At 41.6% G+C, this 25,876-nt stretch overlaps 2 protein-coding genes, 1 long non-coding RNA gene and 1 pseudogene across 3 annotated transcripts in view; 1 reads left to right on the plus strand and 3 right to left on the minus strand.

Moving 5' to 3' along the window:
- Positions 1-25,876, plus strand: part of LOC148131971 (vomeronasal type-2 receptor 26-like) — a 67,102-nt gene that overhangs the window by 9,204 nt on the left and 32,022 nt on the right. The window lies entirely within an intron of this gene.
- Positions 1,789-6,384, minus strand: LOC148131972 (uncharacterized). The gene is made up of 3 exons (XR_015747226.1): positions 5,910-6,384; positions 4,822-5,113; positions 1,789-1,875 (listed from the first exon to the last, which is right to left on the minus strand). It is a non-coding gene; the product is annotated as an uncharacterized LOC148131972 (long non-coding RNA).
- LOC148131973 (uncharacterized) lies at positions 8,568-9,739 on the minus strand (annotated as a pseudogene).
- LOC148131974 (vomeronasal type-2 receptor 26-like) lies at positions 22,834-24,635 on the minus strand. The gene has a single exon (XM_087954520.1). The coding sequence runs from the start codon at positions 23,971-23,973 to the stop codon at positions 22,957-22,959; it is 1,017 nt and encodes a 338-aa protein (XP_087810646.1). The 5' UTR covers positions 23,974-24,635; the 3' UTR covers positions 22,834-22,956.

Below are 25,876 nucleotides of genomic sequence, written 5' to 3' on the forward strand. Positions count from 1 at the left end.
GCTTCCAGCCATGTTGTGATCCACTAGTGAGGTTGCCATCTCAGATGGAGGCATCGCAGTCTCCCTCTCTTGCTTGCTCTGAACTTCGCGCGGACCAAAATAAATTGCCCGCCGTCATGTTTGGAGCTGCCGCTTCCGCGTTTCGAGCTGCCGCTGTGTTTGGAGCTCCAAATGGCGGCGGCACTCCAAACAGGAAGCGGCAGCTCCAAACGTAGTGGCAGAATGGGCAGAAGAGAAAGCAACAGCGGTGGGTGCCAAAGGTCTTGGGTCTGCAGCAAAGGTGTTTGGTGGGAGTAGGGAGCTCTCTGCGCTTCGCCATGATCACCCGTTAGGAGCTGCTGGTGGTGAGGAATTGCTGCCCGCGGGGCATTCCTAACGCCCTTCCCCCTTATTTTGCATGTTTTAAAATAGGCCTAAATTTGGGGGGAGGGGCTTAATTTGATTTTATGCCAAAAAAACATGCTGGGCCTTCCTATTGGTGGAGGCCGTATTGTTGGAGAAACACGGTAGATAGATAGATATTGTTCAGTTGCTTAATTGTGACTCCATTATCAAGAAAATAAAACACAGTGTCAGGGTTCCAAGTAATAGTTCCATAGCAAGCAAGAATCTGAGGCAGGTGAATTCCTCAAAGAATAGCTTTATTGGATATATCATATTGGCACAAATCTGATGAAAACTGACTCTGAAGTTTCCCACGGCCCAATCTTCCATTGACCCCCAAAATTTGCTCAAACTCATGTTCATTGTATCAATGACATTAACTAACCATTTGATTCTCTGCCATTCCCTTCTCCTTTTGCCTCCAATCTTTCCTAATGGCAGGGTTTTTTTCTTGTAATGAGTCTTTTATTCTCATTTTAAAAATTAATATTGTTTAATTTCAAAATATAATGGTCATAGTGCAATTTCTTTTGCACAATAGTGCAATTTCTTTTGCACAATATGCCCCAAGTGATTACATTGGCCAAACCTGTTGCTTTTTGTAGTACACGGTGGATAAAATGGTTATCTTCTTTCTCCCTTAGATTTTTTCTCAATCAGAACTAAATTTGATGGACCCTCGTTGGAACCCCATACCTGCCATGGCTGAAGTATGGGAACTCCCAATCTTTTTTCTATTTCCTTCCTTCTCCACCTAGATCTGGAGGAATATGCCACATTCAGGGCATGGGACAGAGTCTTAATGAGAGCATAAACATGGTGCTCATTTCGAATCCAGATCCTCGTGCTTTTCTTTTGGGTCTCCAATGGCCCTTTCTGGGTGCATCTTCTCCGCCCTTTGACAGAAAAGACCTGCTTTGAAAAAAAACAGTTAAAGGTCTTATATTCCAAGTGGCGTTCCACAAACAAATTGGGTTCAAAGTCAATATCTGCTGGCCTTTTTTTCCCCTGAAAATTAAAGGTCAAAACACTATGGACGTATGTGAAAAGTCTGTGCCTTCCCATCTGATATTGCCCCAAGACTGTGATGATCCAGATTTTCCCTTTAATGGGTCCTCTGAAATATTTAATTATTAAATACAGAGGGATAATTCTGTCCAAAAAGGGAGTGTATTCCATGTAGTAAACAAAGACATTGACTTGTCTCCACTTAGAGATGGCACTCCTGAAGGATTCTATATGTTTATTGGTTGATAATCGTTGAGATATAACGACACAAATTCCATTCCTGAAAAGCGAAGAAGTAAATGTCCTCAAGAAATGATCTCCCTCCTCTGTGTCTGAAGCAAAGAGACCGATCAAGATCCACCTGAAATGGAGGAGCAGTTGGACAATTCTTGGATAATGGAACCCTAGTTTGGTGAACATACGATAGAAAAAGGGGAATTGACTTTTATCACTCAGGTCTGCTGAAGACGTTCTACTACTTATCTGAAAACACAATGAAGAAAGCTTGGTTATATTAGGGGTTAGATCAAGATTTAAAATATTATTTTAATAAATAAATCTTGATTCTTGAGCACACATTAGAATAGTTAAATAAATAATTATGAGCCATACAAAATATAAAACAGAAAATATTGACACTTCCGGTTTGTCGGCTTCGCGAGTGGCAGGGATTTGCGACTCTGAGCGATCCCTGCCGCGCTAGCCGCTTTTGGTGCTCCGATCCGGACGGGTCCGGAGCTAGACTACCCTGCAGGGGTAGCTGAAGATAGGGGGGATCCGGAGAGGGGTTTGGGGGTGTTGCAGACCCCCTCCCCAGCCAGCAGAACCCCCTTTTCCCAAGACGGTGCAGCGGCGGTCCGCAATGGCCGCCACAAAGAAGCCGGCAGCTGGGCAAGTATGCGCAGGAGGAAGAGGAGAAAGCTTTTGAGAGTGAAAGTTTTCTTGGTTGATCCAGGACTCTAAGATACATTTAATATAATTCCTGGAAATGATGGCTTTTGGGATGATTCTTTCCACAAGAGAAAATAAGCGGCAATTTTGAGGTGCTGAAAGGAAAGTTTATTCTCCCTCCCGACGGAATTAATAAGTGGATATTGAGAAACCTGTTTTTTTTCAGGTAAAACTAGCTTTATGGGATAAGTCGGAAGGGAGAGGACAAAAATATATTCATCTGGTTTGATTTTGTTGGAGGAGATGCCTTAAGGATTTGAAGACAGAAATATAATTCCAATAAGGCTTCAAAATACAGATTTGGATTTTCTTTTTTCTTTTGTCTGATACTACCCCTGGAAGAGAAAGGGAGAATTTTGTCTTGGCTTGGATTGATTGAGGATTGTGGATTTTGGGATTGTTTTACTTTTTTTTGAAATATCTTGGTTGGTGTAAGAAGAAAGAGGGAAAAAAGAAAAGAAAAGAAAAGAAAAGAAAAGAAAAGATCTATAATGGCTTTTTCTTTTGAGGAACTGAGGGAAGAATATGAGCAAACAAAAGCAGCCGGTAAAGATGGTATGGAAAAAGCCTTCCTATTTTTAGAAATGGCGCTGGTTAACTATCAACAAACAATACAACAGATGGAGGCAGAAGAACAACAGCAAGAAGAAGACGAAGACGCCCTCTTTAATGAATTCCAAAATTTAACTAAGAAAGAAGGAAGGAAGAAAGCGAGGAAAATGAAGGACTTAAGATCTAAAAAAACATTCAAGAAAGAGAAAAATAAGATGCAAAATAAATATAATGATAGTAAACAAAAGAAAAAGGGAACACAACAGAGAAGGGATGCCAGCAAGGCAGAGGCTAGAAAAAGGGGGGGTAGAAAGATTTGGTGGGGGAAGAAAGAAAGGGAAAAGGCGGAGAAAAGCCACAAAGTTTTGAAATTAGATGGGAAAAGAGGAATTTTTTTTAGGGACAAAGGGTAAAGTATAATTTCCTTAAAAAAGATTTTGCAAGGTACATAAGATGGTATTGTAACATCTGTATTAGAAATAGAAAATTAGAATGGCTTAAGAGTTAATAAGAAATTAAAATGTTGAAATGTTTAATAATGATTGATTTTAAAATTTAATAAAATATTAAAGGGAAAGGCAATGGGAATGTTATAAGATTTAATATTTAGATTTATTATTTAACTATGTATTTAATCATTTTGGATTTATTACTCTGTTTTTATTGTTATTAAAAAAAAAATTAGTAGATAGAATGTACCAAGCAGAATCAGATTGCGTATTAGGTGTTATTTTAAATGTTAATCTAATTAATTTAGGGGGAGGATAGAAAGGCATCATACTCTGATTAGTGATTTCAGGAGAAATTCTTTTTTTTTCATTATAAGGAATGAGATAGAGGGATAATAAAGAATGGGCAAAAGATACAAATATAATGATTTAAATTAAGATGGATTAAATAAGATAGAATTATGAAGAGTGAAATGTGTGGAGAAGTTTATATAGAAGATATAGAATGGTAAATAAAATAGGTAATGATATGTAAGATGAGCATGAATATAATAGAAGCCCATATAAAGAGAGGTACCTGGGGCCAAGTTACTTTCCTAAAAGATTTTTTATATGTTTGTTTGTTGTGTGTTTATGTTCTTGAGAGTATTAATAAAACCTTGTAGAAATACAGAATGAGTATAATGGTAACCAAGTCAGAAAGAAATAGATGAAATAATAATAGTGAAATTGAATAAGAGTAAAGAGAAGTAAAGAGAAATTGGATAAGAGGTATTTGTTTTTTTTTTTTTTTTTTTTTTTTTTTTTTTTTTTTTTTTTTTTTTTTTTTTTTTTTTTTTTTTTTTTTAAATACTTTTGTTTTTTTTTTTTTTTTTTTTTTTTTTTTTTTTTTTTTTTTTTTTTTTTTTTTTTTTTTTTTGGTTTTTTTTTTTTTTTTTTTTTTTTTTTTTTTTTTTTTTTTTTTTTTTTTATTTTTTTTTTAACAAAATATAAAACAGAAAATATTAATAAGCACATTAAAAAGGGGTCAAATTAAGCAAAAAGAAGAATGCAAATCATATTTCATTTTTTTTAAAAGAAATTTTTAATTTTTTAAAAAAAAATTTAAATTTTTTAAAAAATTAAAAATAAATTTTATTGTATAAACATTAAAAACAATTGAACACAGTGCGACTTTCTTGGCCATCATTTTAGTCATGGAGATATACATAACAGTTAATTTCCTTTTTCCCTTAAGTTATTAGTATAGTGATAGCTGCATATTATTTCTATTTCTACATTTATATAGATTTATTTACAATTATATACATATTTACAACCATCTTTTATACTCATGCATTCGTATCATCTCATATTTGTCCATTATATTCCATTCTCTTTGGTTTACAAAACTTTAACTTTCATATTTCTGTATCACCATTACTATTTACTGCTATCAGATCCACATATGCACAGATAGGAAAACACAGACACAAACCTGTGGGACTTTGTAGGTGGCTACTAATGTTGACATCTGGATGGAGACGTCACTATCGGCTCCATCAAGAAGAACTAAAAGGTTGTCCTTCCTTCCACAGCTGTAGTTGGGAACATTGGCTTCTCCAACAGAGAGCATGTCCACCAAGGCATCTGAAGTGCCAATAGTGCTCAAAGAGTTGTCATGGATGTTGTAGCCAAGTGTGAGATTGTGTAGGAACTGGGGTTTCTTATTGACCTCTTGAATGGCAAAAACGAAGCGTATGATTCTTGACAGATCAAAAGTTAAACTACTGTAAAATAATATTAATTTTATCGTCATCATCAACAACAAAATACTTTATTTTATTTCCATTTGTCTCCAAATCCTATTAAATCTTAATCCAGTACTAATTGAAAATCAGAAGCAAATGACAGTCACCCATCACCACTGAATATTCATGAGTATTGAGAAGATGAGATATAGTCCTTCACCATTTTTAAGAATCAGAAATATATCATTATTTGTAGCAGTACTGATTTACATCAGCCCAGTAGGTGGATTGCAAAATAATTCAATTATTCAAGGAGAACTACCGTAAGAGGAAAAGGGATTTTGATAAGTAATCCAGCAAAGCAATTCTTAAAAAAAATGTCATGAATTCCTATGAGGATTAGGCATTGAATATAAATGAGTAGTTATAAATATGTGGAAACAGGTTAGACTGGGGCAAGTACAACCATTTCAATCACTACTTTAAACAAAAATCAGGAGTCAAGTGATGAACTTCAGCATTAGATAAGAAGAAGGAAAATCTGGACTTTTCCAGGTTTTTTAATGCCTCATGTTTGGATGTGAGTCTCTTCTACAAAATAAGACAAAAAAAGGAAGATTCAAAAATTAGAAATACATCTGAATTGAATTGAATTGAATTCTTTATTGTCATTGTACGTATATACACAGTATACATACAACGAAATTCACATAACACCCAGAGACCAGACCAACATGCACACACATCTGAAACCTAAATTAAGAAGAAAGCAGAAAAGAAGAGTGTTAGAACTGCAAATGAATGGAATGCAATTGTATCACACTGAGTGACTTACGATTGAGACAGACTAGAAGGAGCCGTATTGAAAGTCAATGTTACATGCGATATTGTTGTTGCACTGATGATCATACTAACAAGATGGTCTCCTGGCCTGTAGTAGCTCCATGGTTTTTTTCCACCTTTGCTCTCCAAACTGAGTGGGCACTTCATTCTAAGCTTCCCAGAGATTGGCTGCAATATTAGCAGCATCAGAAACACATGAAGGGGGCCCATAATTCAGGGGGCTGAATGGATTCCTTTCTTGTTTTTAAAGAAGAACAACAGGAAGGGTTAGAAAGATTAAAAGCACTTTCACTTTTATGGAGATGGAAAGATGGAAATAGCAGTGTTCCTCTGATCCTGACATAGATAAACCAACCTTCACTTGGAAAGAAGAGAAAGAGACATTCAACAGCACAGACACTGAGTGTCTCAGAACATGTGGCACAAGGAGCATTGCTCACTATATTTATTCTTTTCTCGTGCAAGATCTCTTCCGTGTTCCTTCATTCTGATGTATCCACCAAAGGTAGTCACTGGAGGAGTAGCAAAAGAGGTCCCAGAGACCGGGATTGTGATAATTACAGTGAGAAGCAAATTATTCCCTTAGCATCCAGAAGTTATTCCAGGGCTTCATATGCAGAGGGACAGCTAGAGAAATATATATAAGTCAAAAATCACAGAAACACCCATGGGGGCACCGTTCTGTAGTAGTTGTGGTACTCTCTATCAGGACATGTGCAGAAAGAGATGCTGGAGAAAGATAATTCAACACCTTCTGCTATCCTTCATCATGATCTCTAGAGTGGATAGAATATTTTTTTTCTCAACACTGTTTGTGTTCTCATTCCTTATTGATATAAAACTGTTCTGTCTCGCCTTTCCTCTTTCCCAAAAGATGAAAGAGTACAAACTCACACAAACACAGGCAGGCAAGCTGGCTTGGACTCCACAGAGTTAATTCTTTGGAACTGATAATATTCTTGGCATTCCAACACGTCCTGTCTGCCAAGTCTGAACTGATAGTAAACAAAATTTTACTCACAGAAAATCACAAGACAGTCCACAAAGAAAATCTGAAGTAGGGTTAAACTTTTTCCCGTACAAAGTTTCAGGAGAAAACACACCCACTACCCACTTTTATCCCCTGTGGGGTGTGGGTCAATGACTCAGTTCACTCTCTGACCCTCCCACGCCTCCTACATTGCTGCTCACTTTTCTCCCTACGATGCTGCTTAGGATCAAGCCAACACTCTTCCTCTTTACTCCCTGTCAGGGGCTGCTCCAATATGCCTTCCTCCTGATTAATCTCAGGCTGTTCCTCTCGGTTGTTTGATGGAACCTGAGGCATTTTCAGGGAGGAAGGTCCTGGGGAGGAAGGCATTGCCAGAGAGGAAGATCCTGGCGAGGAAGGCATTCCCAGTTCCTCCTCCTCATCTTCCAGGTCCTCTTCCTCTGACAGCATAGGCTCGGGAATCGGGGCCACAACACTATCCCCCACCGCAGGGCCCTTCCCCCGAGTCTGATGGTCAGGATGTGGTTGCAAGGGGGTCATGGAACATCCATATAAGGTCCGGGGTGTGGATCGTGGAAGCATCCACCCAGGAGAGGGCCTCTGGCCCATCCCCCTGCCTCTCGATCAAATACTGGAATCGCCCTTTCAGCCAGCGGGAATCCTTAATGCTGACCACCTTGCCTTCTACTGCGCCATCGTCACTGGGTGCAGGTGGTGGATCAACAGTTGTGGGACATCCGAGATAACATGAAGGGGCATGAGGGACCAAAAGGGATTGGTGGAAGACTGGATGAATTCGCATGGAGCGCGGTAGAGTCAGTCGATAGGCTACGGGGTTGATGACCGCCTTGATGGGAAATGGGCAGATGAACTGTTGGTCCAGCTTCCTTATCAGGCGGTCGACCTGAAAATGTTTTGTGGATAACCACACATGGTCTCCTACAGCCAGCAGAGGCATTGCCCGCAAGAGCGATCTGCGAACCACTTGTAATCTTCCTTGGCCTGTATCAGTTGCTGCCGAACTAACTGCTGCACTGAGTGAAGTTCCAAAAGGAATTCCCAGGTCTCAGTTACAGGGGAATCTAATAGTGTCAAAGGGAAGAACCGCAGATGGTACCCCACATTAGCATAAAATGGTGTCATTTGGATGGAGGTGTGCTGGGAGTTGTTGAATGCAAACTCCACCAGAGGGAGATAATCAGCCCAGTTGTTCTGCTGTTGGTTTACAAAATAATGCAAGTATTGCTCGAGAATGCCAATGACCTTCTCTGTCCCCCCATCAGTCTCTGGATGGTGCGCCGATGACAAACACACCTGCACCTGTAACGCGGTCATCAGGCTTTTCCAAAATTGGGCTGTAAATTGCGGTCAGAAACTACCCTGTCTGGCAGACCATGGAGATGAAAAACATGCTGCAAGTACAAACGGGCAGTTGGCAATTTATGACACGGAATGAAGTGGGCCATTTTTGTCAACATGTCGACCACCACCAGTACAGTTGTAAATCCAGAGGATGGTGGTAAATGAGTCAAGAAGTCCATGGAAATCGCTCCCCATGGTCTTTCTGGAGTCGGTAGAGGTTGGAGGAGACCAGGAGGCACACCCATCACGTTTTTTGCTTGCCTGCATGGTACACAGGATGTGACATAGGCGTGGACATCATGCCGTACTCGAAGCCACCAAAAAGTCCGCGTTACAAGATGGAGGATCTTAAAAAAACCCAAAATGGCTGGCTGCAGGGTTGTCATGACACTGAGTCATAATAAGGGCTCGAAGCAGCCCTGTTGGTATGTACAACCAGCCCCGATGCTTGAGTAAGACCTCCTCCAAAGTCCATGGGGATTCGGGTCCAATCTCCCCCATCCTCTGCTGCGACCAAGCATCTAGGCGCTGCGCCTCTCGCACCTGAGTCCGCAAGTCCACTGGTTCCTGGACTGTGGCCAAGGATTCTGCTGGCAGCACTGTCTGTGGAGGAAGGGGGTCCTTGGGGCAAAGTTCCTCAGGTTTGTGGGACAGGGCATCCACCCTCTGATTTTGACCACTGGTGATATAGGTCACAGAAAAGTTGAACCGGGGAAAAAACAATGACCACCAAATCTGCTGCTGGTTCAACTTTCTCACCATTGACAAGTGTTCTAAATTCCGATGGTCCGTCCGGACCTCCACCTTGTGTCAGCCCCCTTGAGATGATGTCGCCAAGCCTCAAACGCAGCCTTGATAGCCAGTAACTCTTTTTCCCAGATGGTGTAGTTGCGTTCGGAAGGAGTGAGTTTACGGGAATAATAAGCGCAGGGAAAAAGAGTGGTGCTATCCACCGGGGCTTGCAACAGCACCGCCCCAATAGCCACATTGGACGTGTCCATCTCCACCACAAAAGGACGATGCGGATCAGGGTGACTGAGGACGGGTTCTGCGATGAAGGCATTCTTGAGGGCCTCAAAAGCCTGTTGCTGCGGGGGGCCCCACTGGAACAGGACCTTCTTTCGTAGGATCTGGGTTATTGGACCTGTCAGCTTGGCAAAACCCAGGATGAAGGTCCGGTAATAATTAGTGAACCCCAATAGGCATTGAACGTCCTTCACACTACGAGGGGATTCCCAACTACATAAGGCCTCCACCTTGCACGGGTCCATGGCGATGCCTTCGGGAGAGATGATGTGCCCAAAAAACTCTATGGAAGTCTGGAAGAAGAGATATTTCTCCAGCTTCGCATAAAGTTGGTGTTCCCGAAGGCATTGCTAGACCAGACAAAGGTGTTGAAGGTGGCTGTCCCTGGACCCGGAATAGATCAGAATATCGTTCAGGTACACCACCACGAACCGATCTAACATATCCCGAAACACGTCATTCATCAGGTGCTGGAAGACCGCGGGGGCGTTGGTCAACCCAAACGGCATCATAGTGTACTCAAAATGGCTGTATTGGGTGCCAAATGCCATCTTCCATTCGCCCCCCTCTCGCATCCGCACCAGGTTGTAGGCCCCTCGAAGATCGAGCTTGGTGAAGATAGTGGCCTCCCGCAACCTCTCCAACAACTCCAGAATGAGCGGCAAGGGGTAGTTATTCCACACCATGATAGCGTTTAGTTGATGGCATAAATGTAAGTCTCCTGTCTTCTTCTTGACAAAGAGGACTGGGGCTTAGAGAGGGGACGAAGAAGGCCGGATGAACCCTCGGGCCAAGTTTTTGTCCAAAAAGTCCCGTAGTGCGGCCAGCTCGGGCTCGGACATGGAGTACAAATGTCCCTTTGGCAGTGGTACATTGGGCAGAAGGTCCACTGGGCAATCATAGGGCCGATGCGGGGGTAACCAGTCCACCTCCTTCTCACTGAACACATCCATGAAGTCCGTCAGTTCAGGAGGTATGGAGACAGCAGAGGTGGTGATGTCCTGGCCAGCACAGGTGTGGCGGGAGTGGTCTATGCACTGCAGACTTGGAAATGAAATGGCGTTCCACGACCATGCCACCCGAGGATCATGAATCCTAAGCCAAGTCATGCCGAGGACTAATGGGAAATGGAGGTCCGCGGTGACATAAAAGCGGATCGCCTCCTCATGTGCTCCAATGACTAGGCGCAAAGGCTGGGTGGCAAATTTAATGGGTCCTGCAATAAGTTCCCACCCATCAATAGTCTCAACCCTCATCGGAGGTTCCACCAGAACCAAGGGGACATCAAAATGGGCCGCAAAGTCCTGGTCCATTAAGTTAGTCGTGGCCCCTGAGTCCACCAGCGCATTCGCTGGAATCCCTTCCGACTGGTTAGCCAAGACAACTCACTGTGGGACAATTTGACAATTCAATTTAATTATTTTTTAAAAAAATATTTTTTGCCATTCACATCTCATTCTGTCTCTCCTTTTACATCCTTTCTTTAATGATTCTATTCCATTTTCTTCATGTTAGTTTAACTCTTGTCCCAAAGAGAGTTGACCACGGCAAGTTGGCTGTGGTGAATTGGCCACAGCAAATTGTCATAGACCCCTATAAACTAGCTTGTTAAGAATTCTGGGAATTAAACTTTCACATCTAAAGGATGCCCAAATTGTGGAAGACATTGACCAAAGAAGTGGTATTGGACAGAGTTACATAGCTTTGGTGTATTGTAAGAAATTTTCACAGGAACCTCAGAAGAGCTGAAAGGAGGCCTTGTCTAACCTGCCACTCAGAGGAACTGCTCTGTTTGAGATGGGCAGGTGGTCCAGGATGATCAGAGGGACAGAGGCCAATGGAGTCATCCTCTAACATTGCAGAGTTAATCTCTTCTTGATGAGATTGGGCAGAAAACTTCATGGAGGAGCTTCCTCAATTCTGAGCAGCAAAAGGGCCAAATGGCATGCCTCATTAGAAATCAGCCAGTCCAACTCCAGATAAAGGGACTTTCTACTTCTTCCACCAAGAATCCTACTTCTTCCACCAAGAATGTGTCTTTCCTGGAAGGAAGCAGACCATCTAATTATTTCTGGTACAAATGTCCTTCCCCAAAGAGGGCCCTTACATGGATAGGCCACGTTCATTGAGTTCTCCAGCATGACTTCTCCAAGTAAGACTTTCTGATCAGAATCCAGCAGTGTCCACTGATTTTCTTAGAATTAAAACACAGCTACCTTTTCAAATGTTGCAGGGCCCTGGAAAAGAAGCTAATGTTTTCTGTGAACAGGACCAAGAAGATCTTCCTTAACTCATCATTTCAAAGGCAGAGATGCACAGTAAAGAGGACAGACATTTACTCCATGAGAATCAAAGATTTGTGACAGATAATAGCTAAATGTTATAATTTCTCTTTGAGAGCACAATGAACCCCACCCATGCCCATTTTTCAGCCTGTTTTTTTTGGCCTGTTTTGGGGTTGTTTTCAGGCCATTGTTTGGGCTGTTTTCAGGCTGTTTTGGGGCAATTTTTCAGGCCATTTGGGGGGCATTTTCAGGCTGTTTTATGGGCCTGAAAAATGGCCTGAAAATTGTCCCAGAACAGCCTGAAAACAGCCCAAAAATGGTCCTGAAAATGCCCCAAAAATAGGCCAGGGGTGGAGCCAGCCAGGGGTGGGATTTGCTAGTTCATCAAACTGCGCCTAATCTTAACTACCGGTCTGCGAGAACCAGTGTGAACCAGCAGCAGCTCATCTCTGAGCTTAATTCCCTTTTATTGCTCCAACTTTCCCCCCCCCCAAAGTTCCCACAGTTCACTGTAAGTCCAAGAGTAACACTCGAAACACACACAGGCACCTCCACTAGTTCCTGGCTGCTGTGAGTCCAGAGGAACAGCCAGTTCTGAGAGCAAACATAGTTCAGGAAACTTGGTTCCAGGGAATCCTTATCACATGGAAGGGTCACTGGGGCTGAAGCACAACTTGAAGCAGAGCTGTGTTGGTGACTATTTGCCCACAGCCAGGCCAGGCGAAGCAAGGCAAGTCGAACCTAAGCATAGCAAGACTAAGCACAGTAAGACAAGGTAGCAAGATGTTGGTCACTGCAAGTGCAGCTAGAAAAAGGCAACACTTCTTCCCGACAAGTGTCCCCCATATCAGGGATCCCCAACCTTTTCGACGCCGGCCCGGTTCCGGCGTCAGCTGGGCGCCGCGCCCGGTTCCGGCGTCAGCTGGGCGCCGCCATCTTTTTGACGAAAATCACTTCCGGTGACGTCACGGAAGTGATTTTTCGTCAAAATGGCGGCGCTAGCGCTTGGTGAGCTTTTTCGGGTAGAAATGGCTTTCTACCCGAAAAGCTCACCAGCGCTGGCGCCACCATCTTTTTGATGAAAAATTGCTTTTTTACCAAAAAGATGGCGGCGCCAGCAACCAGCGGCCCGGTAAGGCTTGTTCCGCGCCCGGTACCGGTCCGCGGACCGGCGGCGTGGGGACCCCTGCCCCATATGGCATCTCTTTAAATCTTATTCCCCAGCTGAGTCTTGTGATGATGGGCAGGCCACCTTCTTCCAGAAGCGTTGGTTTGCCCTGGGCTGATCGTGCCTTCTCTCCACCCTCTGCACTCAAAGATTGGGCAGGGGAGGCAATCACTCCTCTCTGGAGCTCCGTTGCTCCTCTGCTCCACTACCTACTCTTTCCTTCTCCTCCTCCCTTACTTGGTCATCCTGCACCCTCTCTCCATCACCAGCCATCCCTCCAAGGTCCAAGGGACCCAGGACTGCTGTGATGACCTGAGGCATGGCACAATGGCAACACAGTCACATAAGTAAGAAGAAGTAAGTCACATAAGTAAGAAGTATCTCTTTAATACCTCCAGCTTTGCCCCCAGTGTCCAGGTTATCTTCGGCTGGAGAAAAAACTGTCCCAAGAACAGTCTTTAGGTGGAGGAAATTCAGTCCAAAACAAAGTACATACAAACTGTAAATAAAAATCCACACAAACCACACTGCAGTAATTACTTGACAGGGTAGGATAAGGAATTACACACTTGAAAGGCCAGCAAAACACACACAGTTGGGAAGACACCAGGAACCCAGATAAGCCTCAACAATTCTAGATAACTCACAATTTGCTTCCAACAAGTTGCTGTGCGTAGCTTTCCTTTTTAAACACTGTGTTCCCAGCTGCTGCTAATGTAGGGAATCAGGGCCCTTTCCTCCCCCATAAGCCGCACAGTTCACATTGCTCCCCTCTCCATTCCTCCCTGCATGCTCTAGGATGAAGAGAGGGTGGGCCTGGGTCTTCCTCTGAATTCCCTCTCCCTTGCTTTACCTCTCCCCTGCTCTGCCCAGCCAGACTGTGCCATTCCCCAGTTTCTTCCACAGCCACCAGAGCCACACTCCCACTCCCTGTCAGCTGCTCCCCCTCCCCCTCTGTATCAGATTCTGAAAGGGGCATGACAACTGCCTTGGATGCTACCCTCTGGGGCCAGAGAGGTCACACCATATTCCTCCATTGGGCCTTGGCTCTATCTCATCTTCCTCAGAGCCAGGTTCTGACAGGACCATGACAATGTTAAAGTTATTGGGCAGATGTTGGGCAAGTGCCAGTGGGTTTTTTTTTATTTGAATCTTCCTCCTGATAAATAAGGAAGGTCAGAATGCACTGATACGAGTGAGTTGCTCATAATTTTTCTGTATTCTCTCCCTAGTAAATCTTGCCTTCATAAAGCTGGCAGTGCTATATAGCTCGGAACAGGCACCCTGTCAGCATTCCAATTAACAGACTCCAGACCAATAAACTCTGAGACAAGCATTTTCTCAAAATTCCATTTTATTAGAATTGCACCCACCAGTCCATCACACGGTCCAATCAAACATCGTCCCAACTGGAGACCTTCATTCAACCACTCCCCTCCAGGTGCAGGTCTACATGGCCTTGACTTTCTGTGAAAGAATGTTGAGTCTAATCTTCTACCTCTCTATGAAATCCCCCCTCCCAAATTCCCAGGCACTAAATGTGGCAGCCTCGAATCTTCCAAGTAAAATAATGGCTTCCAAGGCTGACACATCCACTTACAATTCTCATAGTGTTGTTGTGTCTGGTGTCTAACTTACTAGCATGACAGCTGTTAAGTCTTACATGGGCACAGTATCCTGCTGTGGAATAAAAGAAAACCTTAAAGAGGCAAAAGAGTCTTAAGGAAGACTCATTCCCCCTCTCTTTGGGAGGAGGGGTGTCTTGTCTCTTCTCTTTAGCTGCTTTATGTTAATATAAATAACATATTTCTTATTCTGTCCTTTGTTGGCTGCATGGCAACATACTCCTGCTGGCAGAGGGCCTATTTCGGATTCCGCCAATCAAAGAATTCCATCTGTCAGGATCCAGAGAAAATCTTTCTCTATTGCAGTGCCTACCCTTTGAAACATCTTACCCTCTAAATCAAGGGTGTTCAAACTTGGGAAGTTTAAGACTTGGAGACTTCTACTCCATGAATTCCTGAGATAACATGACTAAAGGAGGAATTCTGGGAGTTGAAGTCCACAAGTCTTAAAGCTGTCAAGTGGGAAGACCCCTGGTTTAGATTCATGTGTTTCAAGCATGGCCACCTTAAGACTTGTGGACTTAAATTCCCAGAATTCCTGAGCTAGCATGACTGGAGGAGGAATTCTGGGAGTTGAAGTCTACTAGTCTTAAAGTTGTCAAGTTTGAAGACCCCTGCTCTAAAGAAAGAACTGTCCCCACCCATCCCAAAAAAGCTTGAAGACCTGGCTCTGCTGGTTGGCCTAGGAGAACAATTGGGTAAGTTCCACACTGGAGATGGTTGCTGGATTGATGGCAGCCTCCATTCCTCTCTCCCTCCTGTTCTTTGCTCTCCAGCTGCCCATCGTTTTTGCCTATCATATTAATGCATTCTCATTGTGTTCTTTTTCATTGTTTATTTTATGGTTCTATTATCTTCCGTTCTGTTTACATTCTTTTTGTTCCTTCTTTTTTATCATTGTAAGCTGCCTAGAGCAGTCCCACAGTGATATAGGTGCCAAATAAATCTAACAAATAAATAATTACAATTTTAATTATTAAATCTATTATTTTACTGTTCTATAATATTATTCTTTTGAATTCAAATTTCTTTTGGATTCTGATTTGATTAGTCTTATAAACAACCTTAATTGTCAAACAGATTAAAAGGAAGAATAGAAACCCAATAATAAATACAATGAATAATTTGAAAAGGCTCCCAAGGAACAATTTTTCTCTCACTTCCCTACTTTTATCATTAGATGTTCTTTAATGTTTAGATCTGGCCTCAGGATGATAATGTAGCACTTAGGGAAGAAGATGCAGCCCAGCAGTCCAGCACTGGAGGCCAAGATGGAGAAGACCTGCACAGCTACTGTGTACTTCCCCTTGGTACTCAGGTAGGCAGGCACAAAGGACACCCAGACACTGCAGAAGACCAGCATGCTGAAGGTGATAAGCTTGGCTTCATTGAAGGCACCAGGGAGATTCCTGGCCAGGAAAGCCACTATGAAGCAGATGGCAGCTAGGAAACACATATAGCCAAGGCCAACATAAAACATGGTGACAGAGCCTTCATTGCATTGCAGGATTATCTCTCCAGGCTGGGAGTGCAAGTCAGAGTCAGGGAATGGGGGAGAAACTCCCAGCCACATGACACAGATTAAAATTTGGACACCACAACAAGAAAGGATGATGGAGTTGGCCAAGCTCTTCCCCAACCATCTCTTCACTTGGTTTCCTGGTTTTGTGACCAGGAAAGCCAGCACCACTGTGACTGATTTGGCCAACACAGAAGACAGGGCTATTGAGAAGACAGTTTCCATCCATTATTCCTTGTCTGGCCTTCAGGTGCTTTAGAAAATAGCTTGCCCCTTTCCTCTCTGTGGCAGCTCCTCAAACGATTGATAAATTGAATGATAATGGTTAATACACCATTGGATAAGACACACCATGTTGAAGTATAGCAGAACTTAGTTCCCTGAGTATTGAACTATCTTCCTCCAGCATTATTTTCTAGACATGTCCTGACCGGACAGGACATATCTCTGATTTATCGCTGATTTATCAGGAAAGAAGTTACTTCTCACTATAATTATCACCATTCCTGTTATTGAGTCGTTTTGGGTGATTTCCTTGGATGTAAACAAAGACTGAAGCAACATGGAAGGAATCTGGCATCAGAAAAGGATGCAGTTAAAAAAAAAGGATAAATTCCTCAGGTGACATTCAGTATAGCACAGATTTTGGATTAGGCAGGGTCTGTGCTCTCGAATGGGCCTTTCTCTACTTTCAAACAAAGCATTATTTTTTTCTGTGTCTGTCAGAAAAGCTTAAGTGGTTTGAATTTCTTGCTGTTGTTTAGAAACAAGAAGAGGATTGATTCAGATGTGTAAGTTATGCATTTCCTCTTGCTTCTGACACTGGTGTTACCTCAGCCAATTTCTGGGACATTTAAAATGAAGTGCCTGCTAAGTTTCATGAACCCGAATGGAAAAAATCCATGGAGCTTTTACAAGCCAGGAGACCATGTCCTTAGTATAGTCATCACTGAAACAAAAATACCATCTTTATCTACCTATCACCTATCTTTCATCGAGGCTCCTTATACTGATTCTTACTCGTAAGTCATTGAATGTAATGGAGTTGCATTCCCTCCATTTGCAGTTCTAACTGTCTTCTTCATTTTTCCTTATTTCACTTTCCAATATATTTATACTTAGATACATACTTGTTATGTCTCACCTGTATCCACAGGTGAGCAATCACAATACTAAAGTTCCAAAATTATAAGCAACCAAAAACAAACCCCAACAAAGATAACGGCTGCGGTTTCTCCAGTCCTCAGCAGTAGTTCTTAAATCTGTTTGGCAATCCTGAAGTGCCTATAAATCACAATGCCTCAGATAATCTTCACAGTACTTTCGCTCTAACAAGACACTTTGCTTCTGGCAAATTTCTCAAGCCAATCCATTTTCTTTTATCCCCTAAGGAGGCGTGTTAGTCTCATCAATTAATCATCGGCTCGATGCCTCCTTCCCAATTGAGATTGACGTCTCAATCTCCGTCTATTTCTCACATCAAGCCAGGATCCCTCAAAGTCCTCCTCGCCCGAAACCTCTCGCACGTTTTCCTGATTATCTGCCCCCGGCTGCTGCATAATCAGAGAGGGAGACTCGGGGGAGGTAGAAGACTCTGACAGCTCCAATAAATTAGGTTCGTCTCTCATAGCCAAGTCCAATTCCTCTTCCTGGCTAACCTCAAAATCACTCAGCAATGCAGGCTCAAATTCCACTGCCAGATCCTCTTCACTTGAGCTCACATCTGCCAACGGAACAGATTCAAATCCCGGAGTCACAACACATACTTATGTACATACTTATGACTGTATGACTGTAACCTTGTTGCTTGTATCCTACTGATTTTTATTGACTGTGTCCTAGTATGATTGAATTGCTTATTGTACTCTGTGACTATTATTAACTGTTGTACCTTATGATTCTTGACTCTAGATGAATGTATCTTTTCTTTTATGTACACTGAGAGCATATGCACCAAGACAAATTCCTTGTGTGTCCAATCACACTTGGCCAATAAAGAATTCTATTCTATATTGCAGTACCTGTCTAATTTCTTCGATCGTTTTGATTTTCATTGCTTCCCTCATTTGTCTTATTTTGTGAAAGAGAAAAAATTCCAAAGATGAGGCAGAATAAAGGCAGAAAAAAGTCCAAATTATTTTCCTCTCCCCATCCAATTTGGAGTTCAGCACTTGAATAATGATTTTTTTATAGTAATTATTGAATAAATTGTAGTTGCCTCTGCCCAGCTCAGTTCAATACATTGTAAAGGCTCATTGATATTCAATGCCTGATTCTTATTTAAAAAAAAAGACTTATTTTTTGAATGGCTTTTTTTTGAACCACTTATGAAAAATCCTCTTTCTTTTATGGTGGTTTTACTTTAGTGATTGAATAATTTTGAATCCTGATTAAAACTAGAACTGCTACAAATAATGATCTATGTGGATAGATATCCATTTCATTTTCTTAATTGTCATAAAATTAAATGCTGGTTGGTGGCTATCATTTGTTTCTGGCTTTGGATCTGAGGTGCTTAAGACTCATTTAGCCTGTGGAGACAAGGAGAATTAAATTGAAACAAGTATTTTGCTATTTCTATTGTTGATGATAATAATGTGAATATTTTTTTTACAGAAGAACACGTACAAATCATTTTAAACTGCTAATCCTGATTTTTGCCATTCAAGCAGTCAACAACAATCTCCAGCTCCTGCACAATCTCACATTAGGTTACAGCATCCACGACAACTATATCAACACACTTGCAACTTCTGATGCTGTGCTTGACATGCTGTCTACTGGAGAAGTCAATGTTCCCAACTACAGCTGTGGAAAGAAGGACAACCTTTTGGCTATTGTTGATGGAGCTGAAAGGGACATCTCCATCCAGATATCTTCACTAGTGGCCACCTATAAAGTCCCTCAAGTAAGTGCGTATGTTACTCTACCTATAGTGAGTGAAGTAGTTGTGGGTGAGTGATAGATCTGACTATATTTGTCTATGGAATAGAAGAGCTGATATTCACCATGATCAGTCATTGTTGGTATCCTGGCTAGGGATTAGGATTTATAATGGGGAGGGGGCATCGACAAAGCACAAATATCCTCTCATGACACCCTCCTCATTGCTTTGGGGGTGTCTGCTGCACACTTGCCACCAATCAAAGGGTCTTCTGTACAAAGGATGCAGCTGTGATGATAATTTTTCTGGATAATCTTAACCAATAATGATATTTTTAATGGTGAACAAATGTGATTTGTGAAAAGAATCCCAATGATCTTCTTATCTATATTTGATAAAACATATATGTTTTATTGACTTGTTGGGACTAATCACTTTATTTTTTTAAAAAAATCAAAACACTACAAGAGCATTAGACAACATGTCAGCTATTTTTCACCCTAATGTATTCATGATCAAATTCATCCTAAAAGTCCTGAAGAGAAATGGAACCCCAAAAGAGGACATTTTTGACACAGTAAATATATTATGGAGGAAACTGATAGTATTTAAAATGGAGGCCAGACTTTTGACCAGGGTCAAAGCCCTTTTAAAACTCACTTGCATGACAGTGCTCTTTGGGTTCAATGGAGCCATGAGAAGTAGGATCTATACTCACCAAGGGGAAAACAAAATTTGAACCATTGTAATCCTGTCTACATATAAATGAATAACAGGACTAATTAACAATTCTGAAGTCTATATGTCTAAGAAGCTAAATATCTATTGTGTCACCATCTTTTATTTTATAATAATACACTGCTCAAAAAAATAAAGGGAACACTTAAACAACACAATCTAACTCCAAGTCAATCACACTTCTGTGAAATCAAACTGTCCACTTAGGTAGTAACACTGATTGACAATCAATTTCACATGCTGTTGTGCAAATGGAATAGACAACAAGTGGAAAGCATAGGCAGCTAGCAAGAAATCCCCAATAAAGGAGTGGTTCTGCAGGTGGTGACCACAGACCACTTCTCAGTTCCTATGCTTTCTGCCTGATGGTTTGGTCACTTTTGAATGCTAGCAGTGCTTTCACTCTAGTGGTAGCATGAGACGGAGTCTACAACCCACACAAGTGGCTCAGGTACTGCAGCTCATCCAGGATGGCACATCAATGCGAGCTGTGGCAAGAAGGTTTGCTGTGTCTGTCAGCATAGTGTCCAGAGCATGGAGGCACTACCAGGAGACAGGCCAGTACATCAGTAGACATGGAGGAGGTGGTAGGAGGGCAACAACCCAGCATCAGGACTGCTACCTCCACTTTTGTGCAAGGAGGGACAGGAGGAGCACTGCCAGAGCCTTGCAAAATGACTTCCAGCAGGCCACAAATGTGCATGTGGCTGCTCAAATGGTCAGAAACAGACTTCATGAGGGTGGTATGGGGGCCCGACGTCCACAGGTGGGGGTTGTGCTTCCAGCCCAACACCGTGCAGGACGTTTGGCATTTGCCAGAGAACACCAAGATTGGCCAATTCACCACTGGCGCCCTGTGCTCTTCACAGATGAAAGCAGGTTCACACTGAGCACATGTGACAGACGTGACTGGGTCTGGAGATGCCATGGAGAACGTTCTGCTGCCTGCAACATCCTCCAGCATGACCGGTTTGGCAGTGTGTCAGTCCAGGTGTGGGAGGAGATCCCTCAGGAGACCATCCGTCACCTCATCAGGAGCATTCCCAGGCATTGTAGGGAGGTCATAGAGGCACGGAGAGGCCACACACACTACTGAGACATACGAACACAATATGAACACAATACAGAAGCCTGATGATGACAGATGATGGCAGATGAGATTCTGCCAAAACGTTGCTACAACTTTAAAAGCACAACTATAATGACGTGGGAAAATACACGAACAAAGCTGAATACCATATATATAAGTACCTGAAAACTTAAGAATATATATATATATATATATATATATATATATATATATATATATATATATATATATATATATATATATATATATATATATATATATAAATATAAATATAAATATAAATATAAATATAAATATAAATATAAATATAAATATAAATAAATATATAAAAATATATATATAAATATATAAATAAATATATAAATATATACACACACACACACACACACACACACACACCATGGTTCTTGATTGGTCTCTTTACTTCAGACACAGAGAATAGAGAGAATTTCATGAGAACTTTTACTCCAATGCTTGTCAGGAATGTAATTTGTGTCGTTATATCACAACAATTCTCAACAACTGGACATACAGCCTCCCTCAGAAATGCCCTCTCCAAGTGGAGACAAGTCAATGTCTTTGTGCACTACATAGAACATATTAATGTTTGGGGCAGAATCCATACTTTCCAATTAACATTTGAAGGTGTGCCAGGACCTATTGAAGGAAAAGTCTGGATTGTGGCAACCATCGAGTATTTGATATTAAAACGTGAGAGTCTTTATAAATATGTACATAGTATTTGCATGCCCAGGCATTGTAGGAGGTCATACAGGCACGGGGAGGCCACACACACTACTGAGACATACTGTATGTCTGTGTGTGTGTCTCTGTTTGTGTATATATGTATATGTATATGTATATGTATATGTATATGTATATGTATATGTATATGTATATGTATATGTATATGTATATGTATATGTATATGTATATGTGTATGTGTATGAATGGTATTCAGCTTTGTTCGGGTATTTTCCCACGTCATTATAGTTGTGCTTTTAAAGTTGTAGCAACGTTTCAGCAGAATCTCATCTGCCATCATCAGGCTTCTGTATTGTGTTCGTCTGGGAGTCAGACTTTTACAGTTGTATCTATCTATCTATCTATCTATCTATCTATCTATCTATCTATCTATCTATCTATCTATCTATCCATCCATCTAGATTAAAAAGTTAAAATCTAAAAGCAGACAGGCCTTGATCCTTAGTAACTTGTTAGCATGTTCAAGAATATTTATGAAAGCAAAAGTAATCAAGAATGCTTGTTCAAGTGAAACCCCAGACATAAGGCAAGGCAATGGCTGGGAAAAAGAGAAACTTGGGGACAAAACCTGAGATGTTCCTTCCTTTGCAAAACAGGATCACAAACAAGACTGATCTTTTCTTTTGTGAACTTTGCCATGCTCGATAGTCATGGGCCCTAAATCCAAAAGCAGATCCTATAAAAAGTTTTCAATCTTGTGTACAAACATACTGCATTGGACAACACATAGATGGCATGTGGTAAATCTAGGTGAATTCAAACAATACCCCTTAACTTGGATTAAGAAAAGACCTACATTGAATAATGCACCATGCCAAAATATATAAACTAGATGTTGGCTTAGTGTAATGACCTGCTTCACACATTTGCACAGGACAAAGTTCTTAGCTACTGGAATGTATGGAATGGGGTAAACATGTCTTAAAATCTCAGTCAATATTTTCAAGGGTGCTATGGCCAACCCAAAATGAGTCCCCTGTTCCTTAGAGGTTTCTTTGAGCAGGCGAAAGATAAAGAAGCCATTTTTTAATCTGGTTCCCTCTGAAGCCCAGCAGCTTTGTACCACCCTGTGGGTGGTGCCATGCTGAGATGTGCCCAGTTTGCTAAAACTACTGCAGAAATGCCTGAAAAAACCTGGATGAACTAAACATGAGCTGTGAACTTTGCCCATTATTTCAGTGGATGAGTCCACACAGCTCAGGAAAAAGGGTTTCTAGCAGTGGTAGGATTCAACTACTTCAAGATAACCAGTTGTTAAATTTCTGAGCAGTTTGGTGAACTGGTTGTTGGAAGAAATCATTAGGGCAGATTGTTAAATTATTTAAATCCCACTACTGGTTTCTACCCAATCCATGGTAAGGAAAGAACATGATTCTATGAGGGTCTGTGGAATTTGACTCACTTGGCTCAATTCGGCTGAGCACACAGCTGTTGACTACCTGGTGGGACACTCACAAAACACATTTTCAGGGACTCTGAAATTTATTCAATTTAATAAACAAGCCTTAAATTATCAAAGCCTGTTAATTCAACTTGAAGTGATATTTTTGAAAAGATAATAAATTTGTAAAAGTTATTTTTCTCCTTTATTTTGAAATCAAATGTTCTTTGGTATTCAGATCTGGCCTAAAAATAATGATGTAGCATTTGGGGATGAAGATGCAGCCCAGCAAGCCAGCACTGGAGGCCAAGATGGAGAAGACCTGCACAGCCACTGTGTACTTCCCTTTGGTGCTCAGGTAGGCTGGCACAAAAGACATCCAGACACTACAGAAGACCAGCATGCTGAAGGAGATCAGCTTGGCTTCGTTGAAGGCCTCAGGGAGATTCCTGGCAAGGAAAGCCACAGTGAAGCAGATGGCAGACAGGAAGCCCATGTACCCGAGGGCAACATAAAACATGGCAACAGAGCCTTCATTGCATTGTAGGATGATCTCTCTAGGTTGGGAGTGCATGTCAGAGTCAGGGAATGGGGGGAAAGTGCCCAACCAGATGCTACAGATCACAATTTGGAGGCCAGAACAAGAAAGGACAATGGAGTTGGCCAAGCTCTTCCCCAGCCACCTCTGCACTTTATTCCCTGGTTTTGTAGCCAAGAAGGCTAACACCACCATGATTGTTTTGGCCAAAATTGCAGAAATGGCAGTTGAGAAGATAATGCTGAAGGCTGTTTGTCGGAGGAGGCAGGTTACTCTCCTTGGCTGGCCAATGAATAGGAAGGAGGTAAAGATGGAAAGCAGGAGGGAGATCAGGAGAATGTAAGAGAGATCCCGGTTGTTGGCTTTGACAATTGGTGTTTCCAGAAATTTAATGAAGATCCCCAAGCCAAAGCCTGTGGTTAAAGAGAGGAACAAGGCAATGGCAGTCAAGATGATCCCCAGATTTCCCTTATAAGAAAGATAGCTTGTCATCTTGGGAATACAGTGAGCTTGATTGATGTTTGGATGTTGATCTTCTGGACATTGGGTACATTTGTCTGCATCTGAAAAAGAGCAAGAAAAGGATCTCCCTTTAACACGTATTTTAATCAAAAGCATTGTTTGGGTGGAACTGTTGTTGGTGTGAATGATTGTGTGTAGATGTCTAGAACAGCTTAATAGCATTTTTTATGTCACGATTACATCAATATACTTGTTGGGAGAGAAGAGGAGGGAGGAAGAAAGGATTTAAGGAAGGAAGGCAGTTTCAGTATTTTCCACTTCTGAACCTGTTGAAAACTGGAACCCAGCCTTTTGTCAATGCTTTGAGGCACCAATGAGATCCAGCCTGCATGAATGAAGTTCATGTGAAGAATCACTTAAGGTAGCTTGTGCCAGCTGAAATGGATAAACAATACCTTTTGCATAGAGAAAGACAGGTGGAGTTCCCCTTGAAGATGAGTTAGATAGGGAATGAGGACATCAAAATGCATTCCTCTGTTTTGTTATAAGCAGAAAAACCTTTCCTAGGGTCAAGAGGAAGTCTGTCTCCATCCCAACTCATTATTCCTCTCCTCTCCTCATCATGGGCAGAACTCAGACAATGACTTTTAAAAAGAGCCTCCAGCAGAATGTCAGCCTCAGGAGACACAAACCCAGGAGTCACCTGAGGCTTACCAAAAAAATGGCACCATCTGAACAGATAGCACAGTCAAAGGATTATTACATCAGGCTGCCCAGTCCCTCTACCACATCAATTAGAATGAAGAGCATAGCAAAGACACTCTAGGAGATTCCTTTAGCAAAGAAATAAATCCTTTGATTAAAGACTGCCCATAGACATGGACACTTGCAAGATTCTGATCAATCCTCCTACAAAGGACTGATCAAAGTTCTATCATATTTTGGAATCTGGGAACTCTCACTCTTCAGAGCAACGAAGTAAATATGGAAACATAGAACAACTCAAACTCAATATATGCTCAAACTCAATATATGGCCTACAAATACAAGAACCCTTTTCAAACAGTGACCACAGTATGATCGACTTTTGTCTCAATTTATACCCTCACAAAGAAGATCATAATGATGGATCCCCAAAATACAACTTCAAAAAAGCCAACTATGATCTCATAGATGCTGATCTATCATCTCTTGATTGGCACATTCTGTTCTCTAGCTGTAATACTACAGAAGACCATTCTAACGTATTCTTGTTTGAACTTGAAAGAGTCATTAAACTATATGTACCATTAATAACCCCCCAAAACAAAAAACAAATTACCCATAACAATAAGGAAACTTCAATAAAAAAACCAAGATCGCTATGGCGTAAAAACAAAACTAGCTACGTAGCAAACTTTAAACACCAATACAACATCCTATGCCAACAGATAAAGGCAGAATGCACAAATTATCACTGCAAGCAAGAGGAAAACCTCCTATGTACAAAATCCACCCTCGCCTTCTACAATTTTGTTAACACCAAACTTAAAGGATCAAGAACCACCCCTAAAAGGACCAAATGGGAAATACTGCAACGATGAAGCTGTTAAGGTCAATCTCTTCAACACATTCTTCAGTTCAGTCTTTGTAAACAGCAATGGTTCATGCCCCACATTTCCTAGTCATACCACAACTAACTATAATGACCTGCTACATATTGACTCTACAGAAGATAACATAGAAAAGACACTAGAAACCTAAAACCATCCCTATCTATTGGCCCCAATGGATTAAGTGCATACTTCTTAAAAGAGCTCTCCTCTGCCATAGTGGAACCCCTAAGCATTATATATGATATCTTTCAGAACCAGCTCCTTACCAAACCTATGGTCCTTTGCTATGGTCACCCCTATCTTCAAAAAAGGCGATTCCAGCCTGGTTGAAAACTACAGACCAATCTCACTGTGTTGTATCACGTGTAAAGTCATGGAATCAATCATTAACCAATTCATCACTCTCCACTTAGAGTCAAACAACCTACTCTCCAAAAAACAATTTGGTTTCAGGAAAAAATTGTCCTGCAATCTACAACTCTTACACTGCAAAAACATATGGACTGCTCTACTTGACCAGGGTAAAACTA

The sequence above is a fragment of the Notechis scutatus genome, chromosome 2 (genome assembly GCF_049901735.1).
Source record: "Notechis scutatus isolate UNSWTSFEM ecotype Mainland chromosome 2, rNotScu1.2, whole genome shotgun sequence".
In the NCBI taxonomy this organism is placed as follows: domain Eukaryota; kingdom Metazoa; phylum Chordata; class Lepidosauria; order Squamata; family Elapidae; genus Notechis; species Notechis scutatus.

Excerpts from the sequence above, each read along its gene's own strand:
- LOC148131974 (XM_087954520.1), bottom strand. The coding sequence starts at position 23,973 with ATGCTATTAAGCTGTTCTAGACATCTACACACAATCATTCACACCAAC.